The sequence below is a fragment of the Camelus dromedarius genome, chromosome 18 (assembly GCF_036321535.1).
Source record: "Camelus dromedarius isolate mCamDro1 chromosome 18, mCamDro1.pat, whole genome shotgun sequence".
NCBI lineage: Eukaryota > Metazoa > Chordata > Mammalia > Artiodactyla > Camelidae > Camelus > Camelus dromedarius.
The window spans coordinates 17,369,354-17,386,639 of NC_087453.1; the positions used below are offsets into that span (position 1 = coordinate 17,369,354).

General features: G+C 41.2%; 1 protein-coding gene across 4 annotated transcripts in view; it reads right to left on the bottom strand.

Moving 5' to 3' along the window:
- The window catches only part of RPRD1B (regulation of nuclear pre-mRNA domain containing 1B), a 77,435-nt gene that overhangs the window by 44,126 nt on the left and 16,023 nt on the right, over positions 1-17,286 (bottom strand). For all 4 annotated transcript variants that reach the window (XM_064475695.1, XM_031433831.2, XM_010975233.3 and 1 more), the window contains 3 exons: positions 15,901-16,013; positions 14,352-14,478; positions 8,502-8,677 (listed from right to left, as the gene is read on the bottom strand). In XM_064475695.1, the coding sequence (XP_064331765.1) occupies positions 8,502-8,677; positions 14,352-14,478; positions 15,901-16,013 (416 nt within the window). The remainder of the gene's footprint in view (positions 1-8,501; positions 8,678-14,351; positions 14,479-15,900; positions 16,014-17,286) is intronic.

The following is a 17,286-nucleotide window of genomic DNA, read 5'->3' on the forward strand; positions in this document are numbered from 1 at the left end:
TTTAATTTTAGAACAGGAGGAAAAAATAAAAGAACTATACCAAAATTAAAAGTAGTTATCTCTGGGTAATGAGATTATGATTTTTTTCTTTACATTTATTTTCTAAGTTTCCTATGACATGCTTCCTTTATAATCAGAGAAAAAGAAAAAGAACTGAATTTTAGCTGAGTAAGAATGGCAGACAAGCAGTGACACGGCGCCCAGATGCTGTTTGACTTAACATGTACATGCACTTTATAAATAAGTATGAAAAGTTAGCGCTACATACACTAGCTAAAATCTATGGAGCTGCTTCAGGAAGCAGGAGGAATTATCAAAAGTTGAACTATTAATATGAAAAAACGCTATGGCTGAAAGTATGGAATTCAAGCTGGGGAGCTTTGAAATCATGTTGCCTTTTTCAGAGTGAAGTCTCAACTGTTGATGAACACGCCCTTAGGCCACCAAGTACGTGAAGTACCTTATATGTGGCTTTTTTTTTTCTTCCTGGAGTGAAAAGAGATTAATAAAGAAAGAACACACACGCACCTGCACACATATCCTGACAGATAAAAGCTCCAAATCCAGCATGAGCTATAAGGGTCAGTAGTGCCTGAAATGAATGGAAGGAATCCAAAGACCTAACACACAGCCTCCAAACTCCAAATTACTTCACAGAACCACACAGCTCAAGAAAAGCCCCCAGCTACCAGGGGGAAACCTATTTAAAAAAAAAAAAGGCTCTGACATCAAAGCAAGGATGAAAAGCAGCGGACAAGCCAAGGCCTGCCGTAAGAAGGAGACGACTTCTTTGGTGTGAGCAGACTGACCCACTTCAACAACCATTAGAATGGCCTGCAGTGCTGACAGCGCTGCCAGCCTAGGGAGGAGGGAATTACACGCTAAAGAAGGGCAGTGAGGCTAAGGACCAGTCGGCAGGGGGCCAGACAGGGCTGTGAGGGGCGGCCTCAGACAGGGCCTCTCAGCTCCCATGGGAACACAGCAGATGATCACTGGAGTCTGGAGACTGGGGTTCTGGTTCTCACTGACTTCCTCTGCGACCCTGAACTGCTCATATAAACGCTAAACTGTTTTCTCATCTAAAAATGAGGATTAGATTACCTGTTCCCATCTGCCCTTACTGTAATGGACAATGAGATGCCGGCTTTCATCACCATGGGGAATGGGGAGAATTTACTCCAAAGCTGACAAAAAAGGAGCTCTCTATCCCCACCTATTGCCTGCCCTATTACTGAAGTGAACACTTTTAACCATCTGCACCCTGTAGGAGGTGGGGGATGCTGCCAAAAACAACAGACGGCCATCAGTTTGGTTTAGTACCCCCTCAGCTATAGCCAAAGAATTTCTCAAGTTGTTATAACCAAATTACAAACAGATATATGAAGAGTCATAAGGCAATGCCGGATCCTGGGCCATTTCCCCCTTCCCAGCTGTGCTGTCTGAAGCAGAAAGCTGTACTCCTGAGTATTCATTACAGCCAAGGGGGAGGTGCCAAGCTAGGGAGAAAGAGCAGCAGGCCCAAGTTCAATGAGCTGACTTCTTCCTTCCCCTCAGAGCAAGAGCAGGCAGTTACGGCAGGAGGGCGCTTAGAACCTTGGTGGCAGACTGGGCTCTCCCAAACTCAGAAAGATTTTCTCAGGGGCCACTCTAGAACACTTTCATGCAACCATTTTAATCCCCCTACATAAGATGTCATACCTCTAAAACAAGATTCTTGGGATTGTTGAAATGATTCAACTCTGGCTACTCTCTTGTGTAAGGATGTCTTTGTGCTGTTGACTTGAACTTATGAAATAAACCACCAAAAGCCCACAGCAAACAAACAAAAACACAAATTTTTGGATGGAAAATTATAAGATGTCTGCCTTAAACTGTATGCCTGGTCTGAGGCTAACTCCCCGCTCTGGGCCTGAGTTTCTTTACCAATCCATAAGTCAGACTGCACGATCTCTAAGGTTCTGTCCAGCTCAATAATCCTTAACGACCTTACCCAGACCGCCAGGCCTTATGTGCCACTTTACTCTGCAGAGGGAAGCTGGCTGTCATGACTGTGCCCTGGTGATTCTGGTGAGCAAACACGCACATATACGCATACCTGCTAGAGGTGGGTACACACTACCTATTGAAAGGAGGCACATACTGACCTCTACCGTGGTCCCCAACACCAATGGCACCTAAACAGGGCCTCTGTAATGTCAAATGCATCAGTGATACTCGAGTATGCCTTTTAAAATTCTGCAACAGAAACGAAAGAATATCTAAATAAATGGAAAGACATCCTGTGTTCATGGCTTAAAAGACTTAAGACTGTTAAGATGGCAATAGTCCCCAAAGCAATCTCCAGATTCAATACAACTCCTTTTAAAATTCCAACAGCCTTTTTTGCAGAAATGAAAAAGCTGATCCTCAATTCACACAGAACTGCAAGAAGCCCCAAACAGCCAAAACAATATTGAAAAAGAACAAAGTTCGAGGACACATTTTCTGATCTTAAAACTTAACTATGAAACTATAGTGATCAAAATAGTTGTGATATTGGCACAGGATAGACAGACATATCAATGGAATAGAATAGAGTCCAGAAATAAACCCATACATCTATGACCAAGTGATTTTTGACAAAAATGCCAAGAAGGAAAGAATCACCTCTTCAACAAATGGTGCTGTGACAACTGGATATCTATATGCAAATAATGAAGCTGCCCCCCACTCCGGCCACATACAAAAATTAACTCCATCAATGACCTAAATGTAACAGCTGAAAGTATAAAAATTTCTATTAGAAAACACAGGAGTAAATCTTTATGACCTGGGACTTGCCAATGAATTCTTAAATGTGACATGAAAACACAAGCAATACAAGAAAAAATAATTAGAATTCATCAAAATTAAAAATGTACATGCTTCAAAGGACATTATGAAGAAAGTGAAGACAATTTGCAAAAGAAAGTGAAGAAAATATCTGCAAACCATGTTATCTGATAAGAGTCTAATACCCAGAACATACAAAGAACACTTACAATTCAAGAACAAGAAAACCAAACAACCCAATTCAAAAATAGGCACAGGACTTGAACAAACACTGCTCAAAAAAATATACACGTGGCCAACAAGCACATGCTAAGATGCTCATCACCATTAGTTCACAGGGAAATGCAAATCAAAACCACAAGATATCACTTCCCATCTACTGGGATGGCTAGAACTTTCAAAAGGTCAGACAATAACAGCGTTGACAAGAAATGTAGAGAAACTGGAACTCTCATACACTGCTGGTAGGAATGTAAAATGGTACAGCCTCTGTGGGAAACAGTTTTGATGGCTCCTCAAAAAGTTAAACATAGAATTACCATATGACCCAGCAATTCCACTCGTAGGTATACATAAACCCAAGAGAAGTAAAAACATATGTCCAACACAAAAACTTGTACACAAGTGTTTATAGCAGCATTACTTTGTCAAAAGGTAGAAACAACCCAAAAGTCCATCAACAAATTAACTGATGGGTAGACAAGTTGTTGCATAACCATACAGTAGATAACTCAGCTATAAAAAGAAATGAAGCACTAATATATGCTACAATGTGGATGAACCTCAAAAACATGCTAAGTGAAAGAGGCCAGGCACAACTACATGAAATAATGGGCACAGGCAAATCCACAGGGACAGAAAGCAGACTGGTGGTTGCTGAGCTGGGAGGAGGGGCCCACAGAGAGGGACTTGGCTAATGGGAACAGGGAGGGATTCCTTCGGGTATGATGAAATGTGCAATGCTGTGGACTCTGGTACAGGTGGTGGCTGCACATACTGTGGATGTACAAAAAATGTCACTGAAATGCATACACCTTAAAATCGTTATTCTCTGTCTGTGAGTCTATTTCTGTCCTGTATTTACACTTGGTTTTTGTTTGTTTGTTTTTGTTTTTGTTTTTTAGATTCCACATATGAGCGATCTCATATTGTATTTTTCTTTCTCTTTCTGGCTTACTTCACTTAGAATGACATTCTCCAGGAGCATCCATGTTGCTGCAAATGGCATTATGTTGTCGGTTTTTATGGCTGAGTAGTATTCCATTGTATAAATATACCACATCTTCTTTGTCCAGTCACCTGTTGATGGACATTTAGGCTGTTTCCATGTTTTGGCTATTGTAAATAGTGCTGCTATGAAAATTGGGTGGAGGGTGGGAAGGGATAGACTGGGATTTCAAAATTGTAGAATAGATAAACAAGGTTACACTGTATAGCACAGGGAAATATACACAAAATGTTATGATAACTCACAGAGGAAAAAAATGTGACAATGAGTGTGTATATGTCCATGAATGACTGAAAAATTGTGCTGAACATTGGAATTTGACACAACATTGTAAAATGATTATAAATCAATAAAAAATGTTAAAAAAATCGTTATTTACTTTTATGTTCTATAAATTTCACCTCAATTTAAAAACAAAAACCCTGCAGATAGGAACACACTGCCCCAGAGTCCCCTCCTGTGTGGTGGATCATCGGTGTGTGCACCAAGTGGCACGTATGTCACACAGAACGGTCTGCTTTCAATTCTAGAGCACCGCTAGTCAAACACCATGATGTAAAATCATGAAATATGAAAATAACTGACACATTAAGGTGGTAGAATTATGGCGACCCGCCCTGATCAGTCAGACGGAACACACCCACATCGTGCTTTCTCCAAACTGACAGGACAGGAACTCTGTCCATTCTACTCTATGGCTTGTCAGCTCCTACCAGTCACATGGGGTAATGGTCACCTCTGTCACCCAGAAACAGACCTTCCCTGTGCTCTAAGAACTGAAGTTAAGAGGCTTTTCTGGTACCTTTGGCTTTTTCTTTTTTGAATCAACCTTCTTCTCTATCTTCCAAATTCCTTAACCTTACCTCTGGGCTGCTACCTGTGCTTCCTTCTACATGCCTTCTTTCCCATTTCTATGTTTCCTCATGTTCAGGACAAGAGCACGACAAGAATAGTTCTCCTTTTTTATTTTTAAATGGAGGCACTGGGGATTAAACCCAGGACCTCATGCATGCTAAGCATGCCCTCTACCACTGAGCCATACCCATCCCCTAAGCAGCTTTCCTTCTAACCTTGCTTAGAGGTTAAGGGAAAGGTGGGAGGCCAAAGTCAACCGTAACACCCAAAGCAAAAGCAAAACAAACATAAAAACAGATTAAAAAAAAAACACCATCTCAAAATGAATCATGATTCTACTTAAAGGAAAAAAGGAAAGTACTACAAAAAGAAAGCCCACAGGATTTTCTATCTAATAGTCACCTTTCTTTACTAATATGTTCTTTACAACAAAATTTAATCAGATTTGTTAAACCACTTTTAATGCAATCTCAAAAGTCATCCTCTTTATAGAATAAGGTTACATCAGGTGATGAATTTCAGTCACAGGACAAATATACATTGAGAAACAATTATGGTCCTGACATTGTACGAGCAGCCAAAGAGCAAAGTCTAGTGGATTCGGAAGACCCACTGAAGGCATTACGGTGTTCAGAGACTGCCTGTGGGTTTTATAATTCTCTTATATTTTTAATAAACTTCTAATCAAATTAATATATTATTAGTAACATTTTCGTTTTTTCTTGGTCTGTTTCAGCTTAGGCACAATGAGGTAGGCTGTTCCCCTCACTTATAACCGCCCTCACATTCTACTTTAACTCCTTGTTTGCTGCCGTTTCTCCCCGACTGGAGTGTAAGCTCGTTGAGGGGAGAAAGCACCTCCTGCTCATCTTCGTATACCCCTCCTGCTGGTGTGGGCTTTGGTGACGTCACCAGTGAATAAGTAGCTCCTTACAGAGTACACAGCCTAATCCCCACAGGTGGGCTCCGGCACCCCGTCCCACACCTTCTGTCTTTTGTCTTCGTTCACACATCTGTCTGCTCTTATAAATTCCCCTTCTTTGACTTCTTTTACAAACAGCCTTTATTGCCTGCCAGAAGTTTGGACTTAACCTTAAGCCACAATCACAGTTGCCAATTGTCTCTCTCATCTATATTACACATCGTCCCTCGCTTTGGTTTTATGTTCACCCACGCTGTTTATGCAAGAATACAATTTCCTTGAGGGCAGAAACACAATCTCTCTGTGAGCTGTAACTCTGTCCTCTACATCCCAGAGTCTGAATCATTACACTCTTATCCCAAAGTTTAGGAGACACTGAGAAATCTAAAATAAAATTCTCAAGTTCAAGGAAAAGAAGGTATACTTATTATATAAGAAGATACAAATTCAAAGAAAAAGCTTACACGTTAACAAATGAGAACTTTAAGAAGAGACTCTCAAGCAAATAATTACATTTCCAGAGTTCTAAGAATTTCATGTTTATACATTGAAGGCAATGAAACGAATGAAAAATAAAAGCAGACTTCATTAGCATTCTGATGTGGCCAGTAGCATTAAAAAAAAATAAGAATGTTAGAAAGATACATATACTTTATGTATTGTCCTCCATCAATAAGAGACTGTGAGAAGATTCAGAAGTCACAGTACTAATGGATCTTTCAAGTGGCACATACTTAGCAAGTTTTGTCATCGCCATAAAGATATAATGGAATTAAGACCAGTCTATTATAGGATGTGAGAGAAAAATCCCCGATTCTAGGGAGCAGACCGTTCATATTTTTAGCAAACATGGTTAAAGAGAGAATTAAAGCCATCTCTCAATATTTTATGTTGTATGCAGTAGTTTGGTTTTTTAAATGCAGCAAATTTAGCTCCACTTTTACAACAAATAGTTTTCTCAAGTGGCTGAGAGGAATGGTTTGGAGTAAGAACTGTTAGTTCAGAAAATGTATTTCCAGTGGTGGGACATCCCTGGTCTGATTCTTAAGCAATGCAATTCCAATACCCAGATGAGTAAAGACATTTGGGCTGGAAAGCTACAGAACAGACTCAAATCTCTGATCCATCTTTCTGCCTTAATGACCTCTTGTGGCATCTAGCAAACCACTGGTTCTACAGAAAGCAGAATGATCCCCCAAGAAATAGAGGGAGGGAAGTACCACTATGAGGCAGGGAGACGACCAAAGAGTTAATCCACTCTACCAACCCAATCTCCTTCTCAAAGACTCTGTCCTCTATGGGAGCTTGCCACGTTCCACCCAACAGCAGCTGCTCATGATAATCAATGTCTGACAGATCAGAGAAAGCCCTTAATGTGTCGCCAAGGGGCAGTTCAACAGATGGCATGGTGACTTACAACCAGAATCATTAATTACACTCTCTTATTAGTCCCGGGGCACAGTGCTGAAAATGCTTCCTCAGTGAAAGATGAGCATTTCAGATAAATGACCGTCTGGTACTGCCTGTGAAACTCCCTTCAGGATTTCTGGTCAGTGTCGATTTCTAAATCCAAGTCATACCATTTTTACAGCTGTTTCCTATCTTCCACTTTCAAGCTGGTTAGGAATATGAAGTTCTCACTACCACTACCCATCACAGTTCCCGTAATCATTGCAGGTAATGACATGGTAAAGAGTGCCCATCCTTCACTTCCCCACACAAGTCAGACGACTGTGCTGAAAGGCAAACGCAGGAATGTCAGCCACAGGGCTGGCTCACGTTCCCTCCCTCTGTGCCAGAGAAACATGTTTCTGAGTGCAGGGCTGGTCTGCTCTGATCTACTCTGCTGTTTCTTGTCATATGTAACTGATTCTCCAACTCAAAACTGTCTTTCCTTCCCAAACCACTGGCTGCCACTCTTTTGCATCATGTCTCTTTGAGAAAAAGAAAGGCAGACATTCCTGAAAAGGAAGCCTAGCAGCTTGAAGCAAGTAAAAGTTCCCAAATGTCCACACTGTTGGTTCTGTTACCCGAAAGGACTAAGCACTGAGGTTAAACCACCAAGTACTTAATGAAGACAGGAAAGGAAACTAGTTTTGAAGCCTCTTCCGAAGGGCACTCAGACAACATCAACTCAGGGTAGAAATCAGTTCCTTCTCAATGGTTTGAGAACTGGGCTCCATAAACGTGACTATGCTTATGTGAAATTTCAGAACAGACTGTAGACAGAGCTTGGAGGCAGACTACTTACTAGCCTTAGCATGGATACAAGTTGGAAATAAATCTCAATATAACCCAGAAGAAAGAAAATTTTATGCATTTCCCAAATATTACCAATCATTCTTTGGTTTTGCTGAACACCTGTTCTTGGACCTCAAATTACAACTGGTTTTTTTGCTCTTTTTTAAAATGTGAGTACAAACTAAAGCAACAGTATGACCCTAAATGCTGTGATTTAACACTTCATTGCTTTCTGCATTCCCACTTGTTCTTTCCTGGACATATAAAAACATGACTTCAATTTTCAACTAGGTTCAAATAATTACAGTATCTGATGGATGTTCTCATTCCATGAATTTTTTTTAAAGAAAAAAATATATTAATTAAAGCATAATAAGAACCTCCAAATGTGGGCTATAGAAAGGGAAACTTGGGAAGCCTGGGCCTGTCTTGCAATGTACTCACTTCTAGTTTTTTCTCCTTTTCTGACAAAACATCTTTCTGGTTCTGGGTGTACTCCACCAACATCCGAGCCAGCTGGCGGCGGTCTTCCAGTTCTGCTGCCAGGCGCCCGTTATATTCCGCGAGTAACAGACATGCTTCATCTACTGTTTTTGAAAGACGTTCAGCTGCCTCTTTGTCTAAGTACAAATGAGACCAAAAAAGAGAGATGATATACAAATCACACAGGCATGATTGCAAACATTTCTGGGGGAGGTTAGCAGCTTATCCCCTAACATCTAAGTCCAAGAGTACGCCAGAACCTGTAGATAAACAATGGACTGATGGACAAAGAAATCCAACGGTACTGACTCCTGTCAACAAGATGGGACATTTCTGAATTACCCAAAGTGAGGCAGCTGTACAAAGAGGGGAATCTGGCAAAGGATGTCGAAATGCCTATTCCTGCAAAAGCCCTACAAATAAACAGAAAGAGAATTTCAAAAGTGCTTTCATTCATATTATTTCACCAAATATTCTCTGCACATTCCTCTGAAATACAAAAGCAAGCACTAATTTCTTGGGTGTGGAAACTAAGACTTGTAAATAAAAGCTACACGATAGGTGTGGTATCATGCGCTTCACTGAGGAGCTGGGACTCAAAATCAGGTCTCTGAACTGGACCCACAGGACCCGGCTCTTAAACTGTGCCAGCCTTGAACCTTGGAATGAGCTCTCTTCTGCTCAGCAAAACACAGGGTCTGAGAAGAAGAGACACTTTCAGATGCTTTTAAATATGATCTACACTAAGAAATATACTTTATATAAACATAAAAGTAAAAGAAACAGAAATTTCGTAAAACAATGCTTTCCTCAGTCTGTGCAGAGTGTCCTCTGTTCTATTAAAAAAAAAAGTTAGTCATTACCTCCCGGACTGATTTCAGGTCTAATTAATGGGCTGCAACTCAGTGTTTGGGGAAAAACTGTGCTGAAGAATCAATTATGAGAAAGGGTAGGCTTGGAAAGAAGCAGTGGACAAGGCCCAGAGTTAGGAAATGAAAGAAAGGACAGGATGATTTGTACTTCAAAGAATTGACATAATTAATTACATGTGGGTGTGGTGAGATTAGAAGTTACATATATACACCTCATTTTAAAAAGGCCTTCAAGGATCCAAAGGGTAGATCGGTGCTTTGAAACCAAGCACTGGAGACTCCAGTCGTTCTAGGGGACAAACTAGAAGTCAGTATGTTGCTTCCTGTGCACACAGGTCATCCGAGGTGGGAGACCCCGGCGCTGTCACAGGTCACTGCAATTTAAGAATTCCCAACGCAGTCTCTCTGGCAAACAGTCTGTCTGACTTTCAGATGCCTTCTTAGTATGAATACTGGAAGATGAACTGTTGAGGGATTCCAAATTAGGTCTCATGCCAAAGATCAGGTACTTCTACGCTCCTTGGGGATAGGGAAACAAAAGGATGTTCTTGGCGGAGGAGGAGGAATGCACCAAAGAGAACACAAAGGAAAGAGACAATGTCAGTTGCCAAGGATGAAGAGGACAGGAAAACGTATTCTACCTTGGAGGTGCAGTCTAGGAACACGCTGCTGGGGTGCTTAGGCTGGTTTAGCTTTGTCACTGCTTAACCATTTTTTTTAACTGGTTTTTAAACGGTTAATTCATTAAGATGTTTAAGTGCAAAAAATGACAAGGAAAACACTAATTTTTGAGATTTTTTAAAAAATCAATTCTCACATTCTAAGAAATTGTATAAGGGAGGTAATTCATTCACAATTACAATTTCTGTAAAACATTACACAAAAAGACCCTGTAACAGTTTCATGAGCAATAGAAAAAATGCAGTCAGAATGTAGCAGTGAGATGCTCACTTAGAGAACTGACCTGTGGCTGTCCTCACAGCTCTGCCCTCCCTGTTACGCAGACGAGTGGTTGTATGCCCCTTCGGCCAATCCCTCACTTGTGCATGGGCACCCCACCCCTCCTGCTTACTCCAAGATTCAGTTTCTGGGACTGTCCCCTGTGTTTCTCCACACCTCATCGATGTCTCTCTCCCTCCAGAAGCACTCCCACCTGCATCCACACATGCCACCCTGTCTTCTAGCGTGTCCCTCTCCAGCTATGGCCCCTTGTCCCGGCTCCCTTCACAGCAGGAATTCTCAAGAGAGCTGTCTGTCCTCTGCATACTCACCTCCCCTCCCACCACTGTCACCAAACCCACTCCAATCAGACTTTTATACCCCAAGCCTTCCAGTTAGCCTGACTCCTATCGTGTGTCCAACACTCTTCTAGGCTTTGGGCCAACAAGTTAACACAAAGGACAAAAACTCTCTGCCCCCAACTTTGCATTATCAGGGAGGAAGAAAAACAATATACCATACTTCACTTATTTATTAGCTGAAGATAAGAACTCAAGACAAAAATAGGGCAAAGGATTAAAAATGGGGCACTCAAGGGAGGAAGGCAATTTCAAATAAGGTAGCCAGGGTAGGCTTCCCTGAGGTGACATGAAAACCAAGGGCTGGAGGTTGTGAGAACAACGCATGTAACTATCTGGGGAAGGTCATTCCAGGCAGAGGAAACAGGCAAGGACAAAGGCCCTTGGAGGTGAAAGTGTCTGGCAAGGAGCCCATATGATAAGTGCTCTGAGAAGAGGGGGAAATGATCCACTTCCATTTTAATGGTCCTCTCTGGTTACTATGCTGAGGACAGGATGATGGCTGGGGGACAAGGAGGAAGCAGGGAGAACACATGGGAAGCTACTGCAATAAGCCAAGTGAAGGTGGTGTGACTCGCACCAAGTGGTGGCAGTAGAGATGCTAACAAGGTATCAGATACAGGGTGTTAGCCCAGATCACAGGAATACGAGGGGTCATTTACTGAGATGGGGAAGGCCATGAGAGAGATTCTGGAGGGAAGATGAGAAGTTTGGTTTGGGACAGGTGAAGTCTGAAATGCCTTTTAAGATAACCAACCAGTTAACACTGAGCAGGAGGCTCGATGTGTGGGTCTCCAATTCAAGGGAGAGGTCAACACTAGAGATGTGAATTAGGGAATCATTAAGATTATTATTTAAAGCCATCAAAAAGGATGAGAGGAACTATCAGTGACACCAACTAAGGAGGAGGGCTAAGTACTCAAAATTAGGAGGCCACAGAGAAGGGAAGAAACCAGAAAAGGAGACTGAAAAGACATGGCCCGAGAGAGAAGAGGAACGCTAGAATATGGGGTCCTAGTTTCCTCCCGCTGCTGTAACAAATCACCACAAACCTGGTGGCATAAAACACCACAAATGTATTCTCTTACTATTTACTATGATGGCCTCTTCCTCCATCTTCAAATGCATCTCTCCAATTTCTGCTTCCATAGTCACACCTCCTCTCTGACTCTTGCCCTGCTATGTCTCTCTTCTGAGGACTGGGCCCACTTAACTCATCCACAATAATCTCCCCATCTCAAGATTCTTAACTTAATCACATCCACAAGGTCCCCTTTCCCACGTAAGATAATATATTCCCAGGCTTTGGGGATTAAGACATGGACATTTTGGGAGGGTCTGTCTACCACACCAAGTGAGAAAGTATTTTCAGGAAGAAGAAATGACCAATCGGGCCAGATGTTACTGAAATCAAGTTAAGAAGACCTCAAGGTAAGATTGGGCAAAAAACTTCACCGCTGAATTGAGCAACATGGAAGTCATCAGCAACACTGATGAGAGCGGCGTCGGTGAAGTGGAAGCAACAGAATGGGGGATTGGGTGTGGAGAGAGCCGAGCACAGGCAATCTATTCTGAATGTTCTGCTATAAAGAACAGAGAAATGAGACAGGAGCTAGAGGAAGATATAGGTCAAGAAGAAAAAATTTTCTCACATGGGAAAATAATACATGTGTTTATGCAATGGAGAGTGACCCAGCAAAGGGGAAGAAATCAGAGATGCAGGGGAAGAGGGGAGACCTGCTAGAGCAGCATCGTCCAGCAGGTCAGGAGGCAAAGGTCTAACAGACAGAGAGGCTGGTCAAGGAAACAGCATGTTCATCCACAGAAATAGGAAGAAAAGTCAGCCACTGTTTGTTGTTTGTTTTTCCCAGCACGTTCAGCTGTGCAGATCCAGGAAAAAAATAGATTAAAAGGCTGGATTTAAGAATGGTGGCTGCCAGGAGGTGGGAAGTGGGGGAAATGAGTTTTTGTTATTTAATAGTATAAAGCTTCAGTGTTGCAAGATGAAAAGAGTTCTGGAAATCAGCTGTACAATGTGAATATACCCGTTACTTCCGAATGGCACACTTAAAAATGGTTCAGATGGTAAACTGTTAGGTGTATTTCACTGTAACTAAAAATCAAAATAAACAAATAATTTTTAACAGCTCTATAAGTCCTTTAGGTGAGTGAAAACAGATAAATGAAATCACTTACACTGCTAGTTTTATATTAATTTGCTTCCAATTTTGAAAATTAAGATTCTGACAGTAAGAATAAATGAGCTGGTTCTTATAAGAACAACAACATTGGAGTTAACCTGGAGAAAAGATGGGTTTTTGCCAGGAGACTACAGTGAAGGGGAAGGGGAGTAAAAGGGACGGAGGGTGTATGTGAGAGAGTGATTGATCATAAAGACCCTAAGCTGAGTAAAGAAGACAAGGCCGTAAGGAGAGTACAGGCTGGGAAAAGGTGGGAGGATCAATGGACTGTGAGATCAATAGGCTGATAAATCCAGTGGATTTAACTGCTGGGGGAGGGTAGTAGAGAGAGTGAGCCAAAATGCTTCCTGTACGATTTACATAAGGCCTCTGTGTTGTGTTCTCCAACTAAGCCTACCCCTGCCTGAAGGTCTTTCCCTGTACTGCTCCCTCTGCCTGGAGACACTGCCCTCCCTCACGGCTCCTCACAGCTTGCTTCCTAATTTTCGGGGGCCCCTGGTCAAAGACCATCTCATCAGGAAGACCGGCCTTGCGCACCTTTATAACACATCTCCCTCAGTCACTCTCCACCCCCACAACACCTCTGTTTTCTTTTTCTATTGGGCATCTAACCTGAGAGAGGATGTGGGTGAGGGGATGTGGGTGGGGTACCGAGAGCAGATACTACACAGTGCATCTCAACTATCAGTTGAATGAAGGAACTATTTAACGGACAAACTTGATTTCCTTTAAACGGAAATGGAGGAAGCTAGTGAAGCAGCCAAGTCAAGGGACTGGAGGAGGAAGCAGGGGCCCTCGGAAGAGAATGGAATGAGAAATCTGAGCTTTTCTAATGGAAAGAACACAGGCTCCGTGCCGGGGCTGGAAGCAGCACCCAGCACAGCGCGCTCTATGCAAGTTCACACTTTACTCCTTCCACTGCCCACGCATAAAGCAGGGACAGAGCCGACCGCCCCTCCCTGTTTAATTGGGTTTGGTCATCAAGAGGGCAAATCACACGACTGACAGCACAAACCTGGAGTTCCCGGCACTGAAGACACCATCATCTGTGAGGTGTGTCAGTGTGTGGTGTGTAAGTCACAGCACTGAATCATAATCTTTTTATAAGAGGGTCATGAGTTTAAATGCCTCCCCAGTCCCCCAACCCCGGTCCCCCTCACACACAACTGGCAGTTTTCAACAAACCTTATTTGTACTGAGTCCCACAGGTCGTGGCATGCTAGCATTTCTACACTAGTTCCTAGAGCCACTATTCAAGCTCGGACTATTCCAGCAGCTTCATTGTTCAGTATGTGAGTTATGTTTGCAAATTTCAAGATGACAGAGAACCCAACACTACGTGGAAAGTCTGGACCTGCAGACATAAGCATGTCCTGGTGTTTGATGCATTAGAGATAGGTCCCTCTTCCCTCATCTTTCACCCAAACTCTACCTTCTCACCTGTTATTTTTTCCAAAAGAGAAACATCTTGCACTTCTTGGGGTAAAGAAGCAATTTTCTGTCGAACAGTAGCATCCCCTGATGCAGCATTTTCCAGGTCCTGCAAAGCTTTGATTAGTTCCTCAGTCTGCACAGTAAAAACACAAACAACACTATTCATTAAGACCTATGGGATTTAAAGAAAATTAGTTGGAGTTAAATGAGATGGAAGTAAATTCTAAAAATGATCTTTCCCGAGATTTAAAAAAAATCATTGGTCTTAGCCCTAGAGCATATACTGAAGTCAATGATACAGATTTTAAAAGAACGTACATAGTTAATTTTTCTATGCCCACAGAAGAACAAAAATGAAATTTAAATAACTATTGAAAGAAAATTTTTTTAAGAGCATGTTTCTGGTGACTTAAGACAATGGAGTCTGGTTCATATTGCTTAGTTTCAAAGGATGCATGATTTCTAGTATAGAATGGCCTCCAGTATAAAATAAAGATACACATACCAGACGCTAGGCAATTGTTTACAGACTAAACGAAATGACACCACCTACTTCGGTTCTTCCTTGGATTTGCTCTACAAAACGAATGTCACAAAGATGACATTTTCAATTCTCGCAGCCACTCCCAAAATGAAATGTGTCAAACTCATTAATTACAAAGAGGGAAGAAAATCAAGAAGAGCAAACCAAGAATACATATTCTTGCATGAAAATGTTGATAATTCAGGCTGTTCTCTTGTGTTTTTAAATGCAAAGATACACGGTCTAGCACTGCTTTCATTCTAACTCAACATTTTAACATAACACAAATCAGATATGCTTCCTATTTATACAGGCCTTAAACACACCCATGCGCAATAAAGTAAAGCTATTTTAGGCAAAATGAGAGGGAGTCCAACTCAGTGAAAAGAGCATGGGGCTCTGAGGTCAGTCAGACACAGATGTAATTAAGACATTGGACAAGTTACTTAATGTGTCTCGAGCCTTGCTTTGACTGTAAATGAAGAAATAAATAAAAAAACAAACAGCTAAAATGAACCAACCACACAGAGTTCATGAGCTAACTTAACATAAAGGGTCAAACAATGCAAACATATGTCTAAAAACTTAGTAAATGCTAGCTCCCTGTTTTAATATTTAAATAGGTTATACTGTAGCAAATTTGCTATTGTTACAGACTGTCCTTAGAAGCTAATACGTTGTTTACTTATCAGAAACAAGCATGTATTGGATATAAGCCATAGTAGAGGACTTCTGAATGTCTTTGTAACATTATTTACTTCTTTACAAAAGTGTATTTTTAAAGAACATTTTCAACTTCTAGAGTGAAAAAAAGCCAAAGCCAAGTACTCTGTAAAACACGAATTTATCCCAGAGTCGGGACATGCAAAGACAAAACCAAGCCTGCTGACTAGCAAGCTCCACCAGGTGGATCTTGCACCCAGTACCATGAGCGACCCTCTGGTGAGTCCATACTATTGGTCATCGGCGCCACCTTGTGGCCAGAATCTTCAACTAAAGGTCATGAAAGTCACTCTGGGGGTCAAAACATACCAAGAGGGGTCCTGCGGAAGGATCTTGGGGAGAGTAGCTTCCAGGGTAGTCGTCATCCTCCTCCTCTTGTATTTGTTGAAAAGTTCGCTTCAGAGATTTCTTCTCCTCTGTTGCTAGAGGAAAGAAAAAAGTGACAAACTTGGGTCACCATAGCCTGTATAGGTGAGAGTCAAATGCTATGTACAATGGGTCACATGTAAAAACCGGCAAAGGGGTGTACATTTCCAGAAACGGCTTAACATTAACCTTTACACCAGCTATTTTCAATTGGTGGTCACTCCCTACATGACTGAAAAGAGTCAAAATCGCCTTGGTATGTCATCTCTGATTGACTCATTGGAAAAACACTACTGAAAAAAAAAATTTTTAAGTGTAACTTACCAAACCAGCATATTTCATTTAAAACTTCATTATCTTAAAAAAAGTTAACACAAAAGGTAATACGGTAAGAGACCTTATCAGCCAATATAATGAAGCAAGCCAGTGTGTGAGAGGGTCTGCAGAGGATATATTATGTATAAAATGAGATATTTTAACGCTTTTCAGGATAATTTCAGAAAATAAGTAGTAGCAAGAAACCCATCAATAAAATTGATAAAGCAAATATCCTTTAAACTATCCTTTTAAAAATAAAACACTTAGTTTTACTTTAAAATTTTAAATAACCATTGCTGAACAATGTGACTGATACTACCGAGAGAAATTACTTAAGTCAATATTTTTAAATTAACCACTTTTGAGGCTAACAGGTTACATTTTTTATTATCTGTACCACATGCTTTTAAATTGTTACGATAGATGTGTTAATTCCAAAATCATTCCTTTTGCATTAAATTGGACAATACAAAATAAATGCCAAACAACTGAGAGACATAAATCTAAATGACAAATTCAGGTTTGGAAAGTATTAAAAGACTTTAAAGAAACTATTGGTCACCTAACATGTGCCAAGCATTGCAATAGTTTCTTTTCATTTCATCCTTCCAACAATCCTAAGAAGCAGTAGCTCCATTTTACAGATGAGAAAATGAAGACCCAGAGAGGCTAAGTAACCCATGTTAAGGTATGACTTCAAAATCTGTGCTCTTTCCACAGCACCACACAGTTTCCCTCTCATCTGTCAGATGAGGGGACACCATGCACCTTCCTCAGAACTCTGTTATAAACAGAATAATGTACTCCTCCTGCTTACTTAAATGTTTTCTTCTGTAACCAAGGATGTAGTTCCTGTTCTCTACCTTACACATTAACTCACCACACTACGTTTGACGTGAAAGCCAAGTCAATACCGTGGGTTTTATTTTCTCTTTAATTGTTTTTTGTTTGTCTGTTCTAAAGAAAAGAAACAGCAACATTTGCATTACTGGCAGTCCTGGCTTTGCCCTA